General features: G+C 28.8%; 1 protein-coding gene across 1 annotated transcript; it reads right to left on the bottom strand.

Moving 5' to 3' along the window:
• Positions 1-20033: 20033 nt before the first annotated feature.
• Positions 20034-24066, bottom strand: LOC107450421 (DNA-binding protein inhibitor ID-2). The gene is made up of 2 exons (XM_016066209.4): positions 23290-24066; positions 20034-21286 (listed from the first exon to the last, which is right to left on the bottom strand). The coding sequence occupies exons 1-2, from the start codon at positions 23620-23622 to the stop codon at positions 21218-21220; spliced, it is 402 nt and encodes a 133-aa protein (XP_015921695.2). The 5' UTR covers positions 23623-24066; the 3' UTR covers positions 20034-21217.
• Between the last annotated feature and the right edge of the window lie 2382 nt (positions 24067-26448).

Here is a 26448-nt window from a genome sequence, read left to right as displayed (position 1 = left end):
AACTATGCGATGTGATTTAGGGGACACTTTATAACGAGGCTTATATAAGACTCGTTCCATGTCGGGGAGATGTATCGATCTTTCTTTTGGGGTGACAGAAGGGAAATAAATTGGGTAACCTATTGGGGGAGGAATGCTGGAGTTTTTTGAGCTGATGACAACTCAGTAAATTGTATTCTGGAAAGGATTCATTTATTTGAACTTATTTATTTTTATATATTTATTCTGAAATTTTTGGAGAATAAATTAAAATATATCAAATATCGGCAATATTGGAAATAATTTGATGATAGAAATCATTTAATGGCATTGAAATTAACCAGAAATCACCTGGTTTTGACCAAAATACAGTTTTGTGAAATAATATAGATTTCCTAAAGCTGCTACCTCCACCTGTAACTTATACACCCAAAATGGAACTGGCAATAGTCCTGCGTCATCAAGTAGTTTGTTAAATTAGATTCCAGGATTTAACCAACGACTCCCATCTTTTAATCAGGGATGTAATCTATATTCCAACGCCTTCGTCAACGGGACTGAATTAGTTTACATCAGGTACGTCAAGTAAGTAAAAGCAGATATTCTTTTCTCCATTTGCAATCCTTGCAATAATATTCGTCAAAAAACTTTCTGTTGACAATGTTGAATTTCTATTTAAAAAATAAACTCCGAAATCTCCATTGAAGCACTTTTGTCCTGTTGCTTGATGATTAAAAACTTGAATACAAGCTGTTTTCTTAGTATTTTATTTCAGTCGTGTTATTATATTATGATGATCGATAAGAGAGAGGGCAGGGGGAGGGGGAAGCAAACAAGTGTATCGATAATTTTCTTAGGAAACGATATAAGCGAATGAACGAGTGACACCTCCAAGATGGAATTCTATGCCTTCATGGTTGAGTGATTTTTGGGACGTGGAACAAAGAGAGTACAACAGGTAGAAAAGTTATATCAAAACACTGTGTGCGTCCTTAATTTATTTTATTTCCGCAGACGAAACAGTAGCGCTCAAGTCTAGCGTGTCGGACACAAATTGTTTGCAGGTGTGCTGCAACAAGGTCGAGTCTCTTTTAAAAGAGCCTAAACAATGGAAGGAAACGGGCAGAAGCATTAGAGCAGGTTCGATGTCTCTCTACAGAAAGAGATAAAGGAAATATATTATTTCTAGACTGATAGCTTAAAATTCCCTTTCCTTTATTCGTAATCAAAATGCGCATCCTTTCGTCGTGAATAGAATTTTAATGCTGGCTATAAATCCACTGATTTTAGCCCATTGTGAAGCTCCAATGCGATGACGTAAATAAAAGTACTTACCTATCTCAAAAGTCGACAAGTGAATTTTCAAAAATAACAAGTGCACTAACAATAATAAAAAAGAGCTGCAATCGAATACGTTGCGGACTAAATTTTATTTTTGGCTATAGACCCACTAAATCAAAATTTGACTAGTGCACTTTCAAAAATAACAAGTGCAATAACAGTGCCAATAAAACTGAATCAAAGCACTGAAACAGTAACAAAACAGAATATTAATCTAATTCGTGACAAACTGAATGCTAATGTTGGTTATAGATCCACTAAATCAAAAGTCAAAGTGTAGTAACAGTAATGAAACTAAATCGAATGAAGCAGTAACTAAACAAAATCGTAATCGAATTTATTATAAATTGAATTTAAGTGTTGGTTATAGAAAGACTAAATCAAAAGTCGACAAGTGCAATTAAAAAAAAAAAAAAAAAAAGCAAGTGTGATAATAGTTATAAAACTGAATCGAAATGCTGAAAAAATGGATTATAGTTGAATTTGTTATGTGTTGAATTTTAATGGTGGTTATGGATGCATTAAATCAAAAGTAACAACATTAATGAAACCAAATCAAAACACTTTAACAGTAATAAAACTGAATCGCAATCGAATTCGTTGGGAACTGAATTTTAATGTTGGTATATATTATTCCCTGAATCAAAAGTCTAAGTGCAATAGCTAAGTGCAAATATAAAACTGTATCAAAATACTGAAACAGTAGTAAAACTGAATCGTAATAGATTTCGCTGCGAATGGAATTTTAATTGTGATAATAGATCCACTGATTCAAACTCGACAAGCACATTTTCAAAAACAGGTACTGCAATAACAGTAATAAATCTGAATTGAACCACTGAAACAGTTATAACTGAATTGTAATTCAATTTGTAACAAACTGAATTTTAATGTTGGTCATAGAACCAATGAATCAAAAGTCTAAGTGCAATAACAGAAATAGAGCTGAATCAAAACACTGGAACTGGCAATAAAACAGAATCGTAATCGAATTCGTTGCGAACTGAATTTCGATGTTGGTTGAAGGCTCACTGAATCAAAAGTCAAATACATTTTCAAAAATAACAAATGCAATAACAGTAATAAAACTGAATCGAAACACTGAAAAAATGAATTGAAAAATGAATCAAAAATCGACTGGTGCATTTTCAAAAATAACAAGTACAACAACATTGTCGTTTCTTATTCCACTTGATCCAGTCCTTAGCTAGATCAAGTCCAGAAGTCCGTCCATCCACGGAAAGTCATGAACCAGCACAGGATTTTCAAAGAGATCACTCTTCTCTAGCTTTAAACAGGAGAGCAAATGGCCTGGAGGGAGTAGATTGGTATAAATTAACCTTGGGACACACAGGAATTTCCTTTTGTTCTTGCACTTACAAAAGTGCACGCGTATGTCTACTGATGAATCTGGTAATGGTAGTCTGTAATTTTCTATAGCCTTTTAGCTCTAGGACAGCCTCAGGATGTTTTGTTAGTACCAATCATGAGCAGGTGGAATGCTACAGGTCCTGTTGTTATCGGCTCTGACTTTTGAGAATATTTCACTATAGGTAAAAAGACCTATATTTTCTAGTGGTTCAGCGGAGCCCTGATTGGCCAATACACACAATAACAGTAATAAACACTTGATGGCTTAGTAGGGGATAGGGCGGTCGATACGAATTCCGCATCCGAGTAGCACCGACCACAGTGCTGACGCAAAATATCCTCAGTGGTATAAATGATCATGGGTTAGAGTCCCCTTGCCGTCTGACTAACTATGGGAGGTTTTCGGGGTTTTCCTCACCATGTAATGCAAATGCGAGTTAGTTCCGTCAAAAAGTCCTCCACGAAGGCAAATTTCTCCCAATACTTGCTCCAGGAGCTACCTTGTCTTCTGGATGGGGTTCAAAATTACAAGGCTATGAAGGTGAACATTACTAGTCTTAAACCCAAAAAATTGGGTCGGCAGTTCAGCGACGGTTATATATAAAAAAATATAAAAAATAGCAGTAGTAAATCTGAATTGAACCACTGTAATAGTAAAAATTGAAATTAAAAAAAGAAAATAATAATAATTGTAATCTAATCCATTATGACCTGAATTTTAATGATTGTTATAGCTGTTCTGAATTCAAAGTCAAAGTGAAATAAAACTGAATCGAAACACTGAGTTATAATGTTTTTATCGATGCACTGATTCTATTTTCAAAAATAACAAATGTATGCAGTAAGAGTAACACTGTGAGGAAAATAGTAAAATTAACAATGGTATTTAAATATTTTACAATAATACTGTTGCAACAGTATAATTTTACAATTATACAGTTGCAAGTTCGAAATATAGAGGAAATTAAGATAAAGGAACTATGCAATTAATTAGTTGATCTGCGCCAGTAATTGCATATTTCTCTCCATACCAACTTCATTCGTAATCTAATGTGCGTTTTACATGCATTCCATCAGAGGTCAATGAGGGCATTTTGAAAAATAACAAGTAGGGCAAAAATAATAAAGCAATACGCAAAATAATGACCTCAACAATAGTATGAAGTAATACACGAAATTGCAAATCTCGGTGTCTAGTGAAGAAAGAAAATAGTTTTCTATAATAATACAGTGATGATAATTTAAAGTTACTTTTCATTACCCCTGTACATTATCGACGTGCGTTATCGATGCATTAAACTGGAAGGCATTTAAAAAAATTGGAGAAAAAAATTAGAATAATATTAATTAAATCTAAAGGTAAAATAGTAAGCAAAACAATCGTATTTAAAAATTGTTTAAAATTACTTTTCAGTACCTCTTTATTCGTTTTCTTATTCATTGTGAAGTGTATTCTAATATGCGTTATTGATGCATGAAATTAAAAGGCATTTCTAAAAATAACAAATGAGAATGACATGAAATAAATCTAAAGACAAAATAGCAACCACAATAATGGTATTTAAAAATTGTTTAAAAAAATGCACAAAATTGCAGCTGTACCATATTTCTGTAGAAAGTAATAAAGCAAGATAAATTCTGGGGAATAGCTTAAAATTACAAAATTATTTCCAATTTTTTCGCAGGCCAATTCGCTAGGAATTGAATTATATGAATCAAAAAGGCGAACCCTTGAAAAGCTTTAAAAATGTTTTTTTATTAATTAATATGGTTAATTATTAATTATTTTTGAGAAAATTTGAAAAAAACTTATTTTAATATTTTTCCTCGTGAACAAAATGATGTCAACAAATGAACAAATGAAAAGGTTTTTAAATTGCAAAAAAGCTGCCCTTTTAAGTTTTTATTTCTCAAAAACTATTTGAACGATTTCGTTCAAATGATGTTATTTTGACAGTTGAAATTACGCGTTTAAAAATTGTGTAAAAATCTGTATACCTTACAATTCAAATATTCTTTTGCCATAATTATAAAAAATTGTAAAAAGTAATGAATAATTATTAAAATTATCTTTTACGTGGAATTATTTTTGGATTTACGGAGTTTAATAGTTATACGGAAAGAGTTTTCGATTTGCTTAAAAAGCTTCCTAAAAACTTCGAAATATTAAAAATAAAAAAAAATTAAAAAATTAAAAAAAAAAAAAAAAAAAATTGAAGTTTAACTTTATTCAGAGAATATTCGTGCATTTCGTAACTGATCAATAATTAGCACCAATTATTCGAGCTTCCAGACATTAAAATTGGCACTTAGTACATGAAAATTCAATCATTAGTGCTAAAGTCGTTCAGAGTGATTTTTTTCCTTTTTTTTTTACCATCTTACATTGGACTATACCTTATTATTATCATTCTCAATCCAATATTTCATGTCACTGTTTTTAATGTTTCAAATTTTTGTTTTGATCTTCTTCTCTTCATTATTTCGATAGTTAAAATATCATTCAGATTTATCAATTTTCAAAATAAACAGGAATTAAAAATTATGTTAAAAAGTAACCCGTTAACGTAAGCTAGAGGTTTCCTCTTCCGATTTCAAAAAATACTCTAATTTGTAAATAAATAAAAAATGAAACTGAAAAAAGGAGTTGCTTTGTAAGACGGTTTACTAGATTATTTTGTAGAAGAAATGCATCGCTATAGTTATGAACGTATTTACTTATTACGGCATAATCTTTATATTCCCCCCTTGGTATCTTTTTTTTCCAGACAAACGAACACCTTCGTATTTATTTTTTTTAAGCTTATCTCATCCCCATCTACTCCTATTACCTCATTCCCTTGCATTTTTTACGAGCTCATTAGCAAATTAGCATCATTTTGAATTTTTGGTTAAATTTCTTTTTTTAAACTTTTTTTTAATTCATTTATTATTCGGAATTGAGTATCAATTTACCGCACAATATCTTTGAAAAATAATGAGAAAAAAAAATTTTTTTTCTTTTATTTTGAGAAAACTAATAGATCGCTGTTTTTTAAACGATATTTTAGAGAAATAGAGCGATATTTTTTAACTTCGTTATTAAGTTTATGCTTAAAAGTTAAAACCAATAAAACTATAAATTTTCAATAGTTTTGAATCAAGAACTATAAACTTGTTGTAGTGTTGAAGAGTGCAAAAGAAAGAAAAAAAAGAAAAAAAAACGGCCCAACTTGAATTACTTTTGACCTGATGATCGGATCTTCATGTTCTAGGACTCAATCTTAATGGCTCAAGAGGGTGACCTCAAGTAAGATAATTAAAAAGTGCAGACGATATTTTAAGTTGCGAAATCAGACACAAAAATATACTTTCTCTGAGAAAACATTTGTTTGTTTTTTTCTCGACGGATTCGAATTTTTATCCTGCAAAATAGAGAGGTAAATGCAATCTGGAAAATATGGCCCGATAGTTTGGTCACGAGAGCTATCCAAAGTTTGGACCCCTTAATGCAAATTTTTCTTTTTATGTATTTCAATATATCTCAAGAGCTTTTTAAGCCAATTAAAAAATTTTACACACAATTATGAAATTCGTTCATCTAAAGGTGCATACAGAAAACAATTTATGGAAAATATTTATTATTTTTTTTACTTTATTAAATAATGGTCAAAAATTGTTGAACCGTTAGGTATACAAATTTTTGCATCATTTTACAGAATATAATTTTACATGGCGAAATGCACATTTTGAGCAAAATCGGTCGAATAGTTCCTGAGAAATCGAATTTTAAATATGTGGCTTTTTGATATTTAATTTTTCAACCGATTTTACTCAAACAGTTTTGTTTTTTTTTTTGCCTTGCAAAATAATTTTCTTTAAAATTATGGAAAATATTGTATACCTTACAATTCTAAAAATTTTCGACCATTATTAAACGGAATAATAAAAAATAATAAATATTTACTAAAAGTTGTTTTTTGCATCTTTGGATAAATTAATTTTATAATTGTGCGCAAAAAATTTTCAATTCGCTTTAAAAGTTCTCGAGATAAATACGCAAAAAGAAAAATTATTATTAAGGAGTCAAAACTTTGGAGCGCTCTCCTGAGCAAACTATTGGAACCGTATTTCCCAAATTGCGACTGCCCGACATATTCTGGGGATCAGGTATCCGAATCCGTCGGGGGAAAAAAGGCATGTATATTCAGAGAAAGTAAATTTTCTCGTCTGATTTTGTAACTTAAAATATAGTCTGAATTTATTAATTAGCATATTTGAGGTCACCTCCTCGAACCATTAAGATTGAGTCCTAAAACTTGAAGATCAGATCATTAGATCAAAAGTTATTCAAAGCTGTCCATCATTTTTTTTTATTTGGCGCACTGTACATTATACTGTTTGAGACTGAAAGTATCGAACAGGAATACTAACGATTTCAGAAATGGTAATTATCCGTATAAAGGAACGTTTAAAGTAATGATATAGATTTAGAGATCCAAAGTCTCTAGAGTTCCGATTCAAGTAATTGATATGTTCTATGGAGTTCCAAAGAGTTACTGAAAAATAAAAGAATGACAGTTATTATAACATATTGGCAACAGGCTGATATTTCTAAAAATTCATTATTATTCTAACGCAAAAACAAAAAAAAATTAAATCGATAAAATAAAAACCATTTATGGAAATTATGTTAAGTAATCTAATCCTGCAACATGAAACTTAATAACATAAATAACATTGAACATTTTTATTAAATTAGGAAATGTTTCTGAAAAAATAATCGATAATTATATAACAAACGATTACTGTATAGTATCGATTACTGTATACCATGTAATCAAATAAAATTTCTGAAGAGAGTTATTATTGAAGCTACTTATAATTTGAAATATAATTCTGAGCATTCTCTATGGTTAATCCAATCTAGTTTACTATCGCTAGGCGTCCAAATTTGGATGCTAAGTTGGTATATTTATGGAATCGCTCAGATATGAAAACTTGTTAAGAGGAATTTATCGTGAACAAGCATTTAAAACTATACACCAAAACGATTTTTTAAATTTTGGTATTTTGGATCTTTTGCCAAGAATTTATCAAGACCATTAAATAGAGAGAGGACTAAAGAGGCTGAAGTAAAGGTCTGAAAAAGTAATGATTCAAACGAATATATAGTTTGAATTTTATTTACATTCACAATTCGATAACTGTAAAGTTAAAGTTCTCGATGAACTCGATAAGTTATAGAGAAGAAATAATAAATTTGTTAAAATTTAATTTAAAAAAAATCGAACTTAAGTCCTTTACTTTTTGAAAACAAATTATGGTATGAATCATAGTTACATCCTTTGACACTGAAAATGCTTAAATGAAAGTCTGAAAGAACGCAATGATTCATATAAATGAATCCATCAAAGTTTATAATTCAAATACTATTGTATATATTATTTTTTGACTTGAATTAGACAAAACAAAACCCGAAAAGTTTGATAAAATTCTTTGTAGTTGATAAATATTTGTTTTTCGCGTTCTAAAATAATTTAGTAATGTAATGATCATCATTACTTCGTCTGAAACTGAAGGCCGAACAGACGAAAACGTATACTTCGCTTCGCTAAAGCTGAATCGCTTGTTTTGTCTTCGTTTCGGATCAACGAAAACACCTGTTCAGATAAGACCGTAAATAAAAGGAATGCAATGAGAAAACAGAAACTGAGAAAATTAAAATAACAATTCTAGGTAAGTAATCTTTTTCGAATCTCATAAGAACAGGTGCACAGTTCATGACGAAATAAATAAGAAGAAAATTCGAAAAAAGAACAGCGAACAAGCTTAGTTCCGCATCGTGGCACATCTCTTGAGCACCTTACCATATCGTGTCGACAGAGGTCGTATTTAGAAAAAACTCGCCAGGTGCTATGGTGGTAATGGCCGCTATGACCCCTTTAAATATTCCCACCCACCCGCTTAACCAATACAACAACTCTTTGCAAAGTTGTTTTCATTTATATCACGTGATTTTCAGAGTCTTATTTTTTCTTTTTTTTTTCTTTCGCGTATAAGAGAGTTTTTCTTGCAAAGTATGATTCTTATCGTCTGAAGTTTCTTTAGGAAAATGAATGTAACCGTGAGTTTTTTTTTTTTTTTTTTACCATTTGGTATAGTCTACAAAAGGAGAGCAAAGACCTCGAAGATACAAAACAAGAAAATCTAGAGTCAGATTGGACAATTGTATTTAATGGTTCGCCGAATACAGATTTCAGTTTATTTTCTACTAATTAGAACTAAAAATGATTTTCATAATATCGTTTTCTTTTTCTTTTTTTTCAGTTGTTAATTTTTTATTCTTTGATCAGTTTTCAAATGCAGGATTGAAATGTTAACATTTTGCATATTAATAAAATATAATAAATGATTTCTATTGAGAATGGAAATTTTTACAAAAATAAAATTAACTTCAAAAACTTTTTTTATTTGTTCCTGTTTATAATTACGACAACTAAAATCATACAACTAGGATTCCTTATACTATTTGTGGAAGGAAAATCAATTCAATAGTTGATGGATATTTTAAACCGCCGAAAACGTACAAAACTGTGTTACTCAGCAAATAGAGCAGATATGAAGAAAAAAAAAATATCCCCATTTTCAAATACGCAAAATGACCGATAAAATTAGAAACGTACCTAGACACCAGCATCCGTAATTTCTAAGTATTCTGCATATAAATGATTTTGCTCATTCTTTGACTTTTAAGAACAAATTGTAAAAGAATTGTAAACTCCATTATCTGAAGATCATTTGTGGAAAGATCCTGGATTAGCTCTCTATTTGAAATTCGATTGTGAATGAGTTTACAATGATAGATACTCTTCAGCTAGAGTTCCATATTAATACTTGGCTATTTTCGGGGTTTTCTCTCCGTGTAACGCAATTACGAGAGCTCTTCATTTAACTCAAGAATTTTCTTGTCGTCTTCTTGGTTTTGTTTGAAATTACAAGAGTACAGAGGTAATTAGGCTAGCTGAAACCAAATGATTGAGTTATTCTAGAATCATAAGAACTAAACTTGAGAAAGAACTTTAATTAAAAGACATATATTTCAGCTAGGTCGTTGCAAAATCGTATTCGGCAAATATGGGGCGAAAATAAGTTAATAGTTATTTGTAATTATAATCCCGGTAGCAGTACTTGAATGGTGTGGCGACTAGCAACGTAGATTTATTTTACTCTTGCAGACAAAAATGAGATTTCGAGATAAGATAAGTAAAGCTTAAAAGAAAAAGAAAAAAAGATCTCTTTTGTATCATTCTTGTACAGTGCGTCAAAAATAATAAAATAAACGGACCACCCCGAATAACTTTTCATCTAATAATCTGATATTCGCGTTCTAGGACTCAATGTTAATGGCTCGAGGAGGTAACCACAAGTATGCTAATATATAAGTGCAAACAATATTTTAAGTTACGAAATGACCCACAAAAACGTAATTTCCCTGAATAAATAAACTTCTTTTTTGACGGATTCCGATTTTCGACCCCCAAAGTATAAGGGGTAGCCGCACTCTGGGAAATATGGTTCCCAATAGTTCGGTAAAGAGAGTGCTCCAAAATTTGGAGCCCTTAGTGTCAATTTTACTTCTTTCGTTATATCTCGAGAAATTTTTAAGCGAATTTAAAATTTTTTGCACACATTTATAGAATTCATTAATCCAAAGATAATTCCATTCGAAAAGTAACTTGTAGTAAATAATTATTAATTTTTATTATTTTATTTAATAAAGGTCGAAAACATGCTGAATTGTAAAGCAAACAACTTTTTGCATCATTTCAAAGAATTTAATTTTATTTAGCAAAACACAAAATTTGAGCGAAATTGCTCGAATAGCTCTTGAGAAATTGAATTTAGAAAAAGTCACATACTTAAAATTCGATTTCTCAGGTACCACTCGACCGATTTCGCTCAAATTTTGTATTTTGACATGCAAAATTATGTTCCTTAAAATGATGCAAAAATTTTATTCAAAATTGATTATACTTAAATAAAATAATAAAAAATTATAAATGTAGACTAAAAGTTATTTTTTGCATGGAATTATCATTGGATAAACGAATTTTAATGTTGAATTTTTCTATCAGCTTAAAAAGTTCTCGAGATACAGCGAAATAGGCAAAAAGTAAAATTAGCATTAAGGGGTCCAAGCTTAGAATCGCTCTCTTGGCCGAACTATTTTGATCATATTTCTCAGATTGCAGCTATCCCCTATATTTTGGGGGTCAGAAATAAGTCCTTTGAAAAAAGGGTATGTTTATTCAGAGAAAGTACGTTTTTGTGTCTGATTTCGTAACCTAAAATATCGTCTACATGTTCAGGGTGGTCCGTTTTTTTTCCTTTTCACTGTACATCTTTTTTATCTCACACGCTATTGTTTTTTTAATATTATTATTATTATTTTATTTTTACGAAAATTTGTAAAGCAGGACGTTTTATTAAATTTTCTGATTCTACGGAGTTAGAAAAATTTCCAAGGAAAAATCCGAAATAACATGCTTCGCGCTAGGATTACCATACAAAACTAAAAAATATAATAAAGCTAATTTTCCTAGACGTAAAACAGCATGACGTCATTTTGTGGTGGGGCAATATATTTCTATTTGTAACTATTGATTAAATTAAAGCAGTATATTTGTTTCCTCCTTGTTATCATCCCTTTTTAGGCAGAATTTAAAGAGAAGAGGTTTTTTCCGTTTTTTAAGCACGAAATTATTTTTCGGTACCAAAAATTCAAAACCGGCATTTGGATATTATTTAATATATGCTAATATAATTATTACTTTTGGAAAATTTAGCTATTATTCTATCGTATATAAGCAATTTCAAATAAAATATGAGTTGCGAAATTTATGAAAATCTATTAGGCGTACTCGTCAGATTTCCCAAAATAAATCAGACATTAAAAAAAAAAAAAAAAAAAAAAAAAAAAAAAAAAAAAAAAAAAAAAAACTACTTCGCCTTGAAATTCTGAAAACAAACTCAGTACCACCCATAACTGAAGACATCAATGCTAATTGATAAAAGACATAATTTAATAATTCACGAAGCTACCGATAACTAACTTATCGATTATATATGTTTTAAATTAAATTAATAGGGAAAAAATTGAATAATTATTTCTAGACATACATAATTGGTACTTTTAAGAAAATATAACACTTCATTTATATGAAACCAGTTTCAGTTATATGAAACCAGTTCTAAATAGCGATGTAAAAAATTATGAAAAATTCGTCAATTGTCTGAGAGCAGATGATATAATCAGATACCATTAAATAATTTAACCCAATTCTCTCTCACTTCTACGAAATTCAAAATAACAATTTACTAATCTTAACGACAGCATGTCACCTGACAACCAAATTTAAAATATAATTACTTTTCAAATTGTTTTGAAAAAAAAAAATATTTTTATAATCTTCTCTTAATTATTTTTTTTTTAATGTTTGCTATAAAACAGTTCAAAAATCTTAGTATCAGAAAACAGAGCCTGACTAATAAGGCAGGGGCATACAGGGCAGTTGCCCCGGGCCCCCACATCAGAGCGGGCCCCCAAATCAAATAGAAAGTTTATGTTACGTTTCCTTCTTTAATGAACTTTTTTTAAACAAAATATCAATACAGTGTAAAATCCGTCAGTTTTATGTTAGCTTCTTCATTATTCATATTTCGTAAATGGAATAGGCGGAATTCAGCTAAATTTTCGCAATTACGATGGACAAATTTGGCCAATCAAAAGCCTGTATTTTTACATATACTAATAAAATGCGATATGTTCACAAAAATACAGGCTGTCTGATTGGCTTAATTGAGCCATCGTAATTGCGTAAATTTAGCAGAATTCCGCCCGAATGTCAGCAAGGATATGAATTTTTCGCAGCTAGATGACAAAGTTAACAATCGGTATGATGGACATAGAATTGTCAGAAAATCAACAAAATGGACACAACGACATTTCGTCTGACCATTGGAGGGGGAGGGACTTTGTAGCTACTTTAGGTTCTAGTCAATTTTCGTGTTATCAATAATAAGGTGAAAAATTTATATTCCTCTATTAAGTTCGGTTCCTTATTACTGAAATGGTGAAGCAGAGTGGGCCCTCAAAGAAGATTTCGCCCCGGGCCCCAATTAGGCTAAGTTGGGCCCTGTCAGTAAATAGGAACTACAATATTACGTATCCACTAAATCGTGACGGAAAATCAATTGCATTTGTTAAGTAGCAGACCTAATGTAAGTATAAGTGGTCAAAATAAAAGACTACGTACAAGATTCAGTTCATAAAAAGAACTAAATGCATTTTATTTTAATTTTAAAAGGATCACTAGAAAGGTGAATGTATAAAATTCATATTACTTATATACAAACTGAATTATAATTTAAAAAAGAAAACAGGCGTACGCAATAAAGAAATTAAGATAAAGGGAAATTAAGTTAGAAAATGCTTAGTTAACATTTTTTTAGAATATGTATCACATAGAAGAATTGATGCTTGACGGGGTAAGGTAACTCGAAATAAAATGGAAAGAACAGTTGCTAACGTAAACAAAGCTGCTTTTTAATAACCAATCAGGCTTGAGATACTCACAATACGTCACTTGCAGGCGACCCCTAACGCACTTTGTCCATCGTCATTTTTTTATTATTTTTTTTCCAGCCAAACTCCTTAAATATCTCCTCTACCAACTCAAATTGCATATTTAATCTCTCTACACTCTGCAATCCTTTTTCTTTTTTCCTACTGTGAAAATTCTACTCAAAAATTTACCTTTAAAAAGTTAAAACCAAATCATCTTATCTTAAGAGTAAGGATCTAATCAAAAACTTAATATATTTTAACCAATCCTGAATTAAAAAGGGAATGATGCATCCGCACATTTATTTGACACAGCTGGTCAGAAGTTATGGGAAACCCTTTAATTTGGACTTTCCCCACAGTCGGAAAAAATGGACAGGAAACATGAAAGGGGGCAGTAAATCGTCCCCCAATCACTTGTTCACCAAAAAACATGGGTAGAAAAATAAATCCATTTAATCTCAACTCTTTATCTTAAGCATAAGAAAAAGGCAATAAGCTAAAAAGTTAAATTAAAATAAATATTAAATTAAATAAGTTAAATTAAAATATTAAATTCATTAAGTAACGATACAATTACAGATATCGTAACGCATACCATGAGTTAATTTTTGACACATGCACCATAAAATTCGAACACCATTATAATAAACGATGTATCTTAAAACACCACCCCAAAAATATCGTGACGAAAAAAGATTAACATGTTGAATTACATCCTGAAAATTTTCTTATCAACTCATTTCTCTTGCCTTTGACTATCAAACACATTTTTATTATTTCAATTTAACCTTTTTCAATAATGATTCGTTGGATTTTGATAGTGCTTTTGTTTTTTGCCTATGATTTGATTTGCTTGAATTTGATTTGCACATGGTAAAAATATAAATTTAGTTCACAAAGTCATTTTTAGTAATTTTTTTGACAATAGTAGCATACATTTAACTCCATGATTTTATAGAGCTTAATTACATTCGTTGGATATCCATTGTTTTTTCATCAAATTTTGAAAGAATTTTTCTATTTTTTTTTGGATAAATAAACATTATTACGTAATTTTTGAATACCATTTATTTGATTAATAATGTTATTAAATTAATGTTTTACAAACATTAAAATTCCAAATTTTTGTTCAAATTAAAATAATTTCTTTTATCGTTGTAAATTAACAGTGCAGATATTTTCTTCTCTTTTAATACATAAATCCAAAAAATTAAAATTAAGTTATGATTACGGAGCAAGATTAATTCCTCTGGGTAAATATTATTTAACAAAATTGTATAATTTTGAAAATAAAGATAGCTAAATCATCAATAAATCTAAAAAGAAATGTAATATTAAGAGTACAATTTTTTTCATAATAGTGTAAAAATAAGTTAGCTAAGAGTGATGAAAAATTAGATCCTTCTGGTATTCGGTCAATTTGAACAAAAATATGTTTTCAATTAAAAAGATAATTATTAAAATGGCAAATATTAATCAAAATTTCCCATTAATCAAAATCGCAGTTATGAAGGATATTTTTATAATCATAGTTATAACTCTGAAGACCTTTTTTTTAGTTTTGACAGGGAATGCTGTTGAAATAATCCTGGAAATCAAAAGTAGCAATGGAATTAATTTTATTAAATAAATTCTAAAATCGGTTTAATTATTAGTGATAATCCAAGAAAAACGTTTTTTAACAATATTGTAAATAATTTTGTTCAAGTAGTTAGAAAAAATGGCGCCAGGTTTAGTTATGTTTAAGTATTAGACACACAAGTGATTGTTCTAAATTTAATAGAAATTTTATGAAATTTTGGATTTGGACTGATAATTTATATATATATATATATATAATCTCAATTATATAATTAAAAAATTTCAAAAAGTAGAATTTGAATGGTTAACAATCAACTAATCACCATCGAAGCTTAAGTTGTCTAGAATTAGTCAACTATCTCAACAACATTCATCACTTCAACAAACACCATCATCTTCTTTCTTCAGTTTTATTATTTTAAAAAAGGGATAAAAGAAAAAAAATGAAAACACCTCCACGCCTTACTCATGATTACACGACATGATCATAAAACTGAACTTATCATCTTTAGATCACACGAAATGACCACGCAAATGCTGCTAACCGAACTGCAGGTGTTCAAAAATTTGCATTCTGTTCGCTTGTTCCACTTAAATGAGAAACAATTCTGATAAAATTTTGAAAGAGCAGTTATGATAAAGAAATATTCGGGCCGACCTTGAACTAGGTTTTATACGTAACGTAATGAAAAAACAAAAGATAATTCTTGACTAGATAACATATAACGTAAAGTTAATGTGATTTTTCGAGAAAATATTAAATTTTTATTCGGGATTTGAAGTTATTTTTTAATTTTTTTTTTATAATTAAATTTTATAAACATTTATTTTTTTCCCCCTCGGTTATTTTTTTTATTTTACTTTTTGTTATTTATTTTCCTTTCATTTTCTAATCAAATTTTTGACAGGAATAAAATATTTTGCAAAGGTAAACTGTTTTTTATTCTTAGAAAATACATTACTTTGAAAAAAAAACTATAATTATTAAAAAGCTGACACAATGCATTATTTTTAAATACCCTAGCAAAATTATCTTAAAATCATTTGTAGACTTAACTTATGCAGTAGTTTTAAGAAGTATATGTTCGATTTGTTTTTAATCATTTTTCAGACAACTTTATTTCAGTTATATTTTTTTTAACTAAAAAATAATACCTAAATTTAAATAGATGCAATCTGAGAAAAACAAACAAACTAATTCGGGCAAATTTATGTTATATTTGGTTGACTAAATGATGAGTTACACAAATTGTAAGTGGCATTTTATAAAATTTCATTTTTAATTGTAACACGCCAATTTACTCAGTTATTTTTTACCTCATCAAAGAAAATTTTTAGCCTTCGTTGAATTTCAAAATTTGCTTCTTGTTTTAATTTTTTTCACTCATTTCTTAAAATTGTAAACTGTGATTAGTTATGAACTTTTTTACATAATCGAATCAAACTTCAATAAAAACTCAATTTAAATACATTTTCCTCTTGCTTTAAATAAAATCAATTTTATTTTCTGTACAAATCAATATGAATCACGTTTTATGTTACCAAACCACACACATCTTTTTTTTTTCTCCATAATTTCCACATTATTATCCATCATCCTAGATTTTGACAATTTAAATAAATCTTTGACGCTTGTATGTCGTAAACCACTATTTGACATCAAAAGTAGGCTACATTATTTATAATTAAATAAAAAACTTAATTCGATTATGATTTTCTCATAATAGTTAAAAGCTTTCTTGACACCTTCGGTGTTAGCACATAACTTGTACGCGTTACCAATGTTATGACTTTAAAACTATGCGTTACAACTTGTACGCGTAAATAATGGAACGGCAGAGTTAAATTTGCAACAATACAGGGTCGGCTGTAATCACCGCTCTTAATATTTTTATTAAATAATTGTCAAAAATGAAACTATAGAAATATAACATTAAAGGCTGGGTTAAAATTTTGGACGTCCTAAACTGTTTTTGGACATAACAAATAGGTTTTACTGTTCTAACCCTTGAATTTTGTTTAAGGGTAAAAATTCTATACTTAACATATGCGTAACATATTGATACTTGATAATTTTTATTAACAATTTACTTAAATTACTAATAGCAATTTACTTATTAACTTAAAAGAAATAAAATATTATAAGAGAAAAATTTTTGTACCTATTGAAATTCCAGAATTGATAAAACAAAGAATTAGTCATTATAAAATTACAACCCTTTTTCGTTTCATGGTTAAAGATTATAAACAATAAAATTAATTTTTTTAAACTTATTTATAGTGTAAATTGTTGTATCTTATTTTAATATTTTTTTAGACTTCTATAAATACAAATGAAAATTAGAAGATTGGATATTTTTAAGAGCCAAATAATTTCAACTAAATAAAAAAAAAAAAAATTGTAATTTTTGACCAAAAATTTTTTTTTCCTCCAAATTAAATTAAAACCATCATTTTTTACAATTACTTTAATATTATTATATTTTAATACGCAGAGATACTCTTATAAGTTTAAATTTAATTACTTATAAAAGTGATAATTCTATGTTATATTAAGTACTCTTAAGCATTGTACAGATAAAATTATTACATGACTGGAGTAAAAGAGTTTCGGACAGAGGGATCTAGGACAGAACTGTTTAAACCATGGTTCACGGGGTCCAAAGCCCTGCCAACCCCGGTGAAGGGTTACAAATAATTATTTAAGTATGAAAGAAACAAGAATCGCTAAAGAAATGTGTTGAACAGCCAACGAGTTGGGGGGAGGTATTTAAAAAGCAGTTTGATTGCCTGATGATAAGAGGTGTTTCTAATTATCCCTTTTAGCATTCCTATTAATTTTCTAAGTCAATCCAACAAGTTTTTGTTTTCTGTTCCACCTTACTCAGTTGTGATTTCTTAGACTTTGATACTGTTTTTTTTTAGCTTATTAGCCGGAATACCAGCCCAAGCATAATTTTTTTTATCTCCTCCTCAACCCAAAATATTGTAACGTATCAAGCTATATTAAGAAACAGTTCTTTGTTTTATTAAAAAAAAAGTTTATTTCACACCACAACAAATACAGTAACAAATATAAAGTACCCGTAACGGGATAGTTATAATCTTATAAAACAAACTAAATTATATGAAAACTCAAATTTCAAAACAAAACTAATCTCTGCTGTTCTAAAAAGGTCTTCTAATTTTATCGTCTGCTTTTATTTTATTGCTTATTTCTTTATGTGTTTATTTTATTTTATTCATGCTTTTGCTAGCCCGTTATTTTTTAATATTTTTACTTTCATTCTTGCTTTTGCTAGCCAATTATTTTTGAAATATTTTTAGACTTTATAATATATATATTATCAAAGTAGTCGTTACGCAAAACTTATCATTTCCCATAGTAACAATCTTAAGGGGTTGGTCAAAATGACTATGATAACGCTGTAATAATCTGGACGTATACCGGCGGAAACTTAATTATCGATTGCAAAACATTCCTTAATAAACATTTTAGAATGTTATGAGAGACGAAGCACTAGATATTAATAATCTTTCATGAATTAAGATTAATAATCACATAAAAAATCATTTTCTTTGAACGGCTGACAATACAATGACGCGCCGCACATCTGCTGAGATTCGAATGAGCAATGGATTCTAAGCACTTTCTTTTCAAATATCTCATAAAAAAAGAACTGAAGTGAAAAGTGTCACTATAATATTGATAAAAAAATATACCGACCCTCTAGCCTTCGACTTTGTCCTCAAAGTCAAAGCAATATACCGCCTTTCGATACAAAAGAACTTTTATACTCTCCGTCCAACCGCATTCTTGATAGTGAACAACCCAAACAATCAACATAAAAATTCATATCTTTAATGCGAAGACTTCGAATGGGGTCCCCCTTTTTTTTAACATCAAGCAGAAATGAATAAAAAAAAAGTTCTTTTGAGATCAGCGTGTGAAACCGAGACGATAGCAAACATGGGGAAGTTAAGGGAAGGTAGCGGAGTTAGTCATTGAACACCTGTGAGTATCCAGATAAGGCACGTAAAAAATATTTTTTAGTCATCGATCTATAGAATTTAAGAATGGTATTGCGTCATTCCCCTGATTGTTAATACGATTCTATAAAATGAAATCGCAAGTTTAGGTCGATTACTAAATATGCTCACATTTTTCAAGATTTCCAGTTATCATCCTAGATCCTCTAGTCTAGAGTATTATTATATTATCTTGAATCTTTTCCCTAGGATTATTAATATGCTCTGAACACATAATTTAAGGAGGCTGCTACCTGATAGATCTTTAACAAATGATAAATATGGAAATAATGCATAATAGAAATTTATTAGGAAAGGGTTTTGCCATTTGTAGCCCTTTGGTATCTAAATTACTTTACATTTATGAGGATTTCACCATTATTTAAGAAAAATCTTAAAAAAAACCTATGAATTTTGTTGATTTTATAAGCTTTTTTAATCAAAATTTTGTTTTCAAAGTGCAAAATGAAATATATTTTCACTTAAATGGTAAGAATTTAACATACTTACCTCCTCCAAAATAATCAGGCAAAATTGTCTCTGAATTATTAAATAACATTAAAAAATCCATATTAGCAACTATTAACAATTCGGGAAATAGAAATTTTTTTTTTTTTTTAATATTGAATTGTTTTCACCATTTCAATAAAAAGAAATGCTTTTTTAATGTCGTATGACTTACCAGAAAGGAGCTATAATAGTATTTAAAAAAAATTTCTTATATAATTAATCTACTAGTCCTACTTAATTGTGGTATTAATTTTAAGACAGCATATTAAAATTTTTTATAACTATCGAAGTAATAAGACCCATCTAAAAAAATTTTATCTATGTATGAATTTAATTAATTACCTTAAACCATTTTAGTAATTACGGTAAAAGAAAATTTACACTGTAAAAAAAAGTTTATAAATGTCATTCTTAACTTGAAATTATTCTTGCTCTAATGCAAATTTCAATATTTAAAAATAAATATAAAATTATAAATTAGATTATTTTTATTTATATGATCCATAAAAGATATCTGAAAAGAGAAAATTGGAACTGCAATCTAAAAATGAAATTACAAAAGTTTAGAGTGAATTAAATAAGATAAAATAGAAAATAAATTGACAAAGACATGTTTCATCATTCTAAATAATAATTTTTTAATTTTCATAATTATTTTTACAATCCATACATTTGTACAATGTTTGAAAGGGCCAAAAAAATATCACAATTTCATTTGTACATAACTTATTTTAGTGTCAAACAAGTACCAGCTCACACTATACTGTATCTATTGAGGAACATCAAGTTTTTAACATTAAACAACCATTGTTGTACAGATGCAATTGGATTACAAGAAACAAGCTATGTACAATTTGTTCATCAAATTGTAAAATTGAATGCAGGATGTGAAATACTTTTAAAACATAAAAAATTAGAAAAATTTGTTCAAATAAAAATGATTTTACAAAATATTGAATGCTTTTAAATTAAATGAAACTACCTCTTCAAATTCAGACTTTCAAAATCATAATATAAAATCTCTAAATTTCTTGTACAAATTCAATATATACATTATTTACAAATATCACAAGGTAAACTGCGAAACATTAAAAAAATGATTAAAAAAAATACAGTATTATTCATTAAACTTGTTTTAAATACCTCATAAATAATAAATTAGATAAATAACGATTAAGAGAACCACACATCCACAACACAATTAAATGTCTAGCACTTAAAAAAATGTGGGAGTAAGAAAATAAAAAATTAATTATTATCTAAAGTGGTTACATTTATGGATAGTTAATTACTATTTAACATTATTAGTATAACAATTATATACTATTTAAAAGAGTCACAGATTAACAAAAAATTCTGCATTAATCCTAATTAAAGACTTAAACAAAATAATTGTGATTAAATAATTCATTAAATTGCTTTTAATTTAATTTTTAAATTGCATAATTCAAAATGCAATCTAACCAATAAAAAATTGACTTGAGATAATAGCAACCCTACATTTTCTTAAATAAAAAAAATAAAAAATTTAAAAAAAAAAAAGCAATATCACACAAAAATCTGTTTCACATAAACCTTGCAATTAAAAATTTCTATCACCTTTAAGTAGGTCCTCAAGTGTACAAACACAAGTGAGATCGCAACAAAGGAAAAATAACAATATCTATGAACATCTTCCACAGACGGATTAGACTAGTTGAGGCAATGGAGATAGGGCATTCACAGGTATTCACAAAAGGTTTCTCTCCATCGAGTCTTATAACAATATGTATATACAGTTCTGTATCATAAATGCAGCTAACAGGACACTGGTCTTTTAGCTATCACCTCAGCAATGATAGTAGGAATTTTATCTGTTTGATTTACCTGAGGAAGAAAAAAAAGCAACATGAGTATATTGATTTATCAATAATTATGATTTATAGTTTTATAAATAACATCTACTATTAAAACTGTTATGATTACACGTATATAGTTTTTTCTTTCTTCATAAATATAGGTGAAATCGTATCAATGACATGGAAATTTAATTAAAAAAAACAGAAAATGTCATTAATAATTCCTTCTTTTCATAGTCTTTTCAAAAACAATATTTTCACTGTCTTCAAAAACTTGTAAAACACTTTTAGAATTTGTGTATTCGTAAAATAATTCCTTATATATTTTCTACATGTAGTAGAAAATTTAATAGTCATAAAATTATTTCCCACTCTATAAATAAGATTTAAATATATAAAATTATTATTGATAATCTTAAGACGCTTGTGCAACAGGCGGAAAAAAATTATTCGAAAAACCAATGAGTTCGACAGTTATTATTACTATATAAAAGTACTTATTGCAAAGAGAAAGAAAGAAAAAATAAACTGGCTGTTAGTGATGTATATACATTGATTAATTTTCGAAAATATTGTTCTTAGTGTAGACATATCAGTTACTGAAATGGAAAATGTATTAATGAAATCTTTTAAGTTCTTTTCAGTCCCAAATATAAAAAATAAAAAAAAATTAGGTCTGGGATGCTTCCAATTCCAGGTCAAGAAAAGTTTTTCACTCACTCAAGAAATGAATGACGTACTTAACAGAGAATGACTCATAGCACACCTGGCATGGCAAGTCACACTTTCCCCCTTCAACAAACCCATACAATTGTACCCATTAATAAATAGAAAAGTCACTCCGTTGTTTAAATTTTAAGGTGAAGTTGAGACGTTTATATTTAACTACAGAAAATTCATGTAAGAAATTCAGAAAATTCACATAAATTTTACACCTAAGTAGAGAAAGAAAAAATTCATCAAATACAAAACTACTAACTATTATCTAGAATTTTATTTTAAAAAAATTATATTATTTCATCCTTAAATTAATTTCAATCCTCAAATAGTCAATAAAAAATAAGAACATTTATGAATATTTCTCATATTTGACGAACTTTTATATCAATGAAAGCTGTTTTATCCTGACAGTTGGGGCACAGATGGAGCATTAATTTGCAGACGTTAATCAGTAACGTTTAGGGAAGGGGAAAAGATATGTTTAAAAGAGACCAACAGTTATCATGCAGATGTGGTCGCATCTGCTTTGGGGATTTGAAGCGAAAGCCCAACGTACATTTTCATAATAAATACAGAGCTCCCTCTCATTTGAAAGGGGGAACCTTTCATTAAATTAAGCCATCTGCGTCATCCGTTACCAGATGGCGCTCCCAACACGGTCTGCTAGCGTTTCGGGATATCGATTTATTTTAGTTTCGAAATTGGAATAACATTTTGAAATCGTTTAACAGCACAATTATTCACATTTAAAATTCAGAAATAGTCGATGAAGCAATATTGTATGAGAATATAGAGTTAATAACAGGAATTTATAACTGCATTATTCAGTAACCCTAGCCTCATGAAACTTATAAACGTCTCGAATGTAATATTATATAATTTTTCAAGATCAATTCAATATTATATAATTTTCAAGAAGTACAGATTGATTAACATTAAATTTATTGCTAACAAAACATTACAGAAAACTTATTCTTGTATTATCTATAACAAAACTTAATGATTTCGAGCTCTAATGGATTACATTTCGAATAGCATTGCAGTATTTAACAAAACAATTTATTAAAGCTTGGTTTAAAAAATATTATAACCTATTCATGTTTATCAAAATGCTTCGTAAATTTTATTACAAATTCGACCTTGTAAAGTATTATTTTGTTACAAAAATAAACGAGATTCTAAGTAAACAAGTACTTCAGTTCAGAAAAATATTGATCGCTAATTTAAAAAAAGAAGCTTTATAAGATATACAGAAAATCAGATTTTGGGTACTACATAATAATAAAAAAAAAACAGAATTTCGGTACTTACTTCTTGTGCTGCACATGTGTTAATTGCTGGTGAGAGAACTCCAAGGGGTTGTCTGTTAGGACTACTCATTCCCAATACGGCAGCTGCAGGTTTGCTACTGGTTGCAGGATGAGTTTCCAAAGCAATTTGCAAGTCCAAGATGTAATCAATGACATACTGAATTATCTCCAATTTGGACAGTTTCTTATTCCTTGGCACATTGGGCACTAAATTTTTCAGTTTGCTCAGCAAGGTCTGCATTTCCTCCTGTGTCACGTCACGATCGACACGGCCAGCTCTACCCTTCAATATTTCATGTTTCGGCGACATTACGATATCACACGTAGCTTTCATGATGATCGATAGGATTTGGTAATCAATAATCGGAGAAATGAATAATCACTAAGTGTATCAACAATGCACTTGGCGTACGTAAACAGTGTATCCAAATTGGTTCGCAGTAAAATTGAGAATAACAACGTCGGAAGGAGAATATCGCTTCGATCTGACGAAATTTTCAGATTCTGCTACTTATAAACATCATGGAAGCAATGGGTGGGGCAACAGCTGTCATTCGCTTAGAGCCAATCAGATCGTCCGAAAAGGATTCTCTGTGCACGGAGAAGAGCCAATGAGGAGAGGTTATCGCAGTTGCAACTGTCAATCAATTCATATAGAATTCTCAGGCGGTTTTCCAGTTTGAACAACAGAATGTTTTCTCTATGCATAACTAAGGCAGCTGGTTTCATTTTTCTGTCAGAAGTGAGGGCTGTTCTTGTCCTCCCGCCATCTATTAAATGATGTTGTAAGTAGATGAGGCACAAATGCGTGGGAAAATATTTTGTTAGTGAGATCTCGCAGGTGCGCTTGACAATTGCGCGCATCTGGTCACGTAAAGATGACGATTTTTTTTTTTTAAATATTAAAATTATAATAAATGATAAGAGAATGTCCCAAAAAATATGAACTAAAGCTACTTCGTGGGAAAAATTTACTTGCCTGCAATTAGATTAGAAAGGCAGATGATAAAATACTTAATTTTATATGGGAAGAAATGCGGGTGTAGTAATTATGTAGTAAAATTAATGATAAAATATAAGTATATACATCAAGCTATTCTCTCTAATTTCCTGGCACACTTGCAAATTCAATTGAATAATGACAAAAAAATGCGCAAAGTGAAAACTCTCTTTAAAAAATGCCCTGTGAATATTAAATGTAAAATTAATAGTTGAGTGGGTCGTATTCATTAGTGTTGCAAATTTATTGGATAGGGGCCTATTTTATTCTAAAACCAATATCTCCTTCTTTTCTTCTTTATTTTCATATTTTAAACACTTTTCGTGCTATTTTATTGTATTCTTGAAATGTTTAACTGGAATTTTTGTGAGTAAACAGCAATTTTTTTAATTATATCCTTGCTTTATAAAAAAAGATATTTATCTCTAAATTTTCTTACGCAAAACTTGCCAACTAAAGAATCTTTCGGCTGGATCAAAAAATGCTTAAAAATAGATAAAATGAAATATACTTCCCCCGCCCCCTCCCCTCCCCCCAAAAGAAACTGTTGAACCAAATTTTATTTTCTTTGTAGCAAAATATAATACTTTAATGTTGTCTTTTATAGTTGTTATCGAGGAATAATTATTATTTAGAAAATCACACGATACGTTTTTCTTAATTAAGAAAACAAAGAAGCACAGCATAGAATTAATATAAGTATCTTATACCTTTAAACTAATTTTTATCAGTAATGTAACACCTAACGATACATTCTTGTAATATTTATTTATTACAATTTCTTAGCTAATACTTATTTAATACTTTTCTAATATTTATTTATTGTAATTTTATTATAATTCTCTCATCGGCTATCATGTCTTTGATTTTGATAATTATTCCAAAGAATAGGCTTAAACTATGAACTGTGTTTCTTTGTCATAAAGAAATTCTTTAATATTACGTTATAATTCAAAATTTTAAATCACTATCAATTTATCATTTTACAATTATTAAACAGTGAATATTTTCTATTTATTTTTCTATTCTATTACTTTACGCACTAGTATTGAATAAATCTCTGTGACAAAAAAAAACTTTGACAAGTTTTTATAACAATAAAAATAAACTAGGAATTTCTGTTCTATTTTTTATAATAAGATTTGTACAAAACTGAGTTTAGTAAACGTATGCAATTAAAATAATGACTATATTATTATAAAACATTATTATGAAATAACTTTTCTCACTAGTGTTCAATAAATCTCTGTGACAAAAAATATTTGACTGGTTTTTATAATAATAAAAATCAAATAGGAATTTCTGTTCTATTTTTTTATAATAAAATTTAAGCAAAGCTGAGTTCAGTCAACGTAAGCAATTAAAATAATGATTATAATATTGTAAAACATTATTATGAATTAACTTTTCCTTCTAGTATTCAATAAATTTCTGTGACAAAGAAACATTTGACTAGTTTTTATAGTAATAAAAATAAAACAGGAATTTGAAAAGCAAAATTCCTGTAGTTGCTAAGATAACCGAATAAAATCAATAAGTTATTTAAATAAAAACTAAGCCTGTGTTACTGCATTGGGATCTTTCATTTGAATACGTTTTAATTTTGATGTAACAATTTGATTATAATCGAGATACAAAGAAAGGAAAGGCTGCGCTGTAATCATGAGGGTTGGTGAACGAAAAGAGTAAAGGACACAACAGCCTTAAAAAACTAAAAATGAAAAGAAAAAAATTAACAAAATTTAAACTCACTAAATTTTTTTCTTTCTAATAATAAGTTTTTCACTTTTCTATCGAAAAATCATGCGTCTAAAAAGTCATGCTTCTTTTAAAAACCTAAAAGACTCCTTTGTCTCGGTATATGCATTTAGAAATTTTACTGATTTTATTTTACTAATTTCATATATGCAGTTATAAAGCTACTCATAATTTAAAATTTTATAATTTTTTTAAAAAAATATTTGCATGTTTTAATATTTTGAAAGGAAATTAAATTCTTGGAGAAGTTTTCGATGTGAAAGTTCCCCATTATACGATTCGTTAATTTTCACACCGTTTACTCAATTCGCCAAAACACACATCTAAGAAGGAAAAAAAAATTTAAATTTTCAAATTAAACCAATCTTTATTTTTCGATAACTATTCAAATGTTTTCGTTAG

The sequence above is a fragment of the Parasteatoda tepidariorum genome, chromosome 1 (genome assembly GCF_982258835.1).
Source record: "Parasteatoda tepidariorum strain Cologne lab strain chromosome 1, Ptep-v5.0, whole genome shotgun sequence".
In the NCBI taxonomy this organism is placed as follows: domain Eukaryota; kingdom Metazoa; phylum Arthropoda; class Arachnida; order Araneae; family Theridiidae; genus Parasteatoda; species Parasteatoda tepidariorum.
The sequence above is the reverse complement of the archived record's forward strand: the minus strand, read 5'-3'. Positions and strand labels throughout refer to the sequence as shown.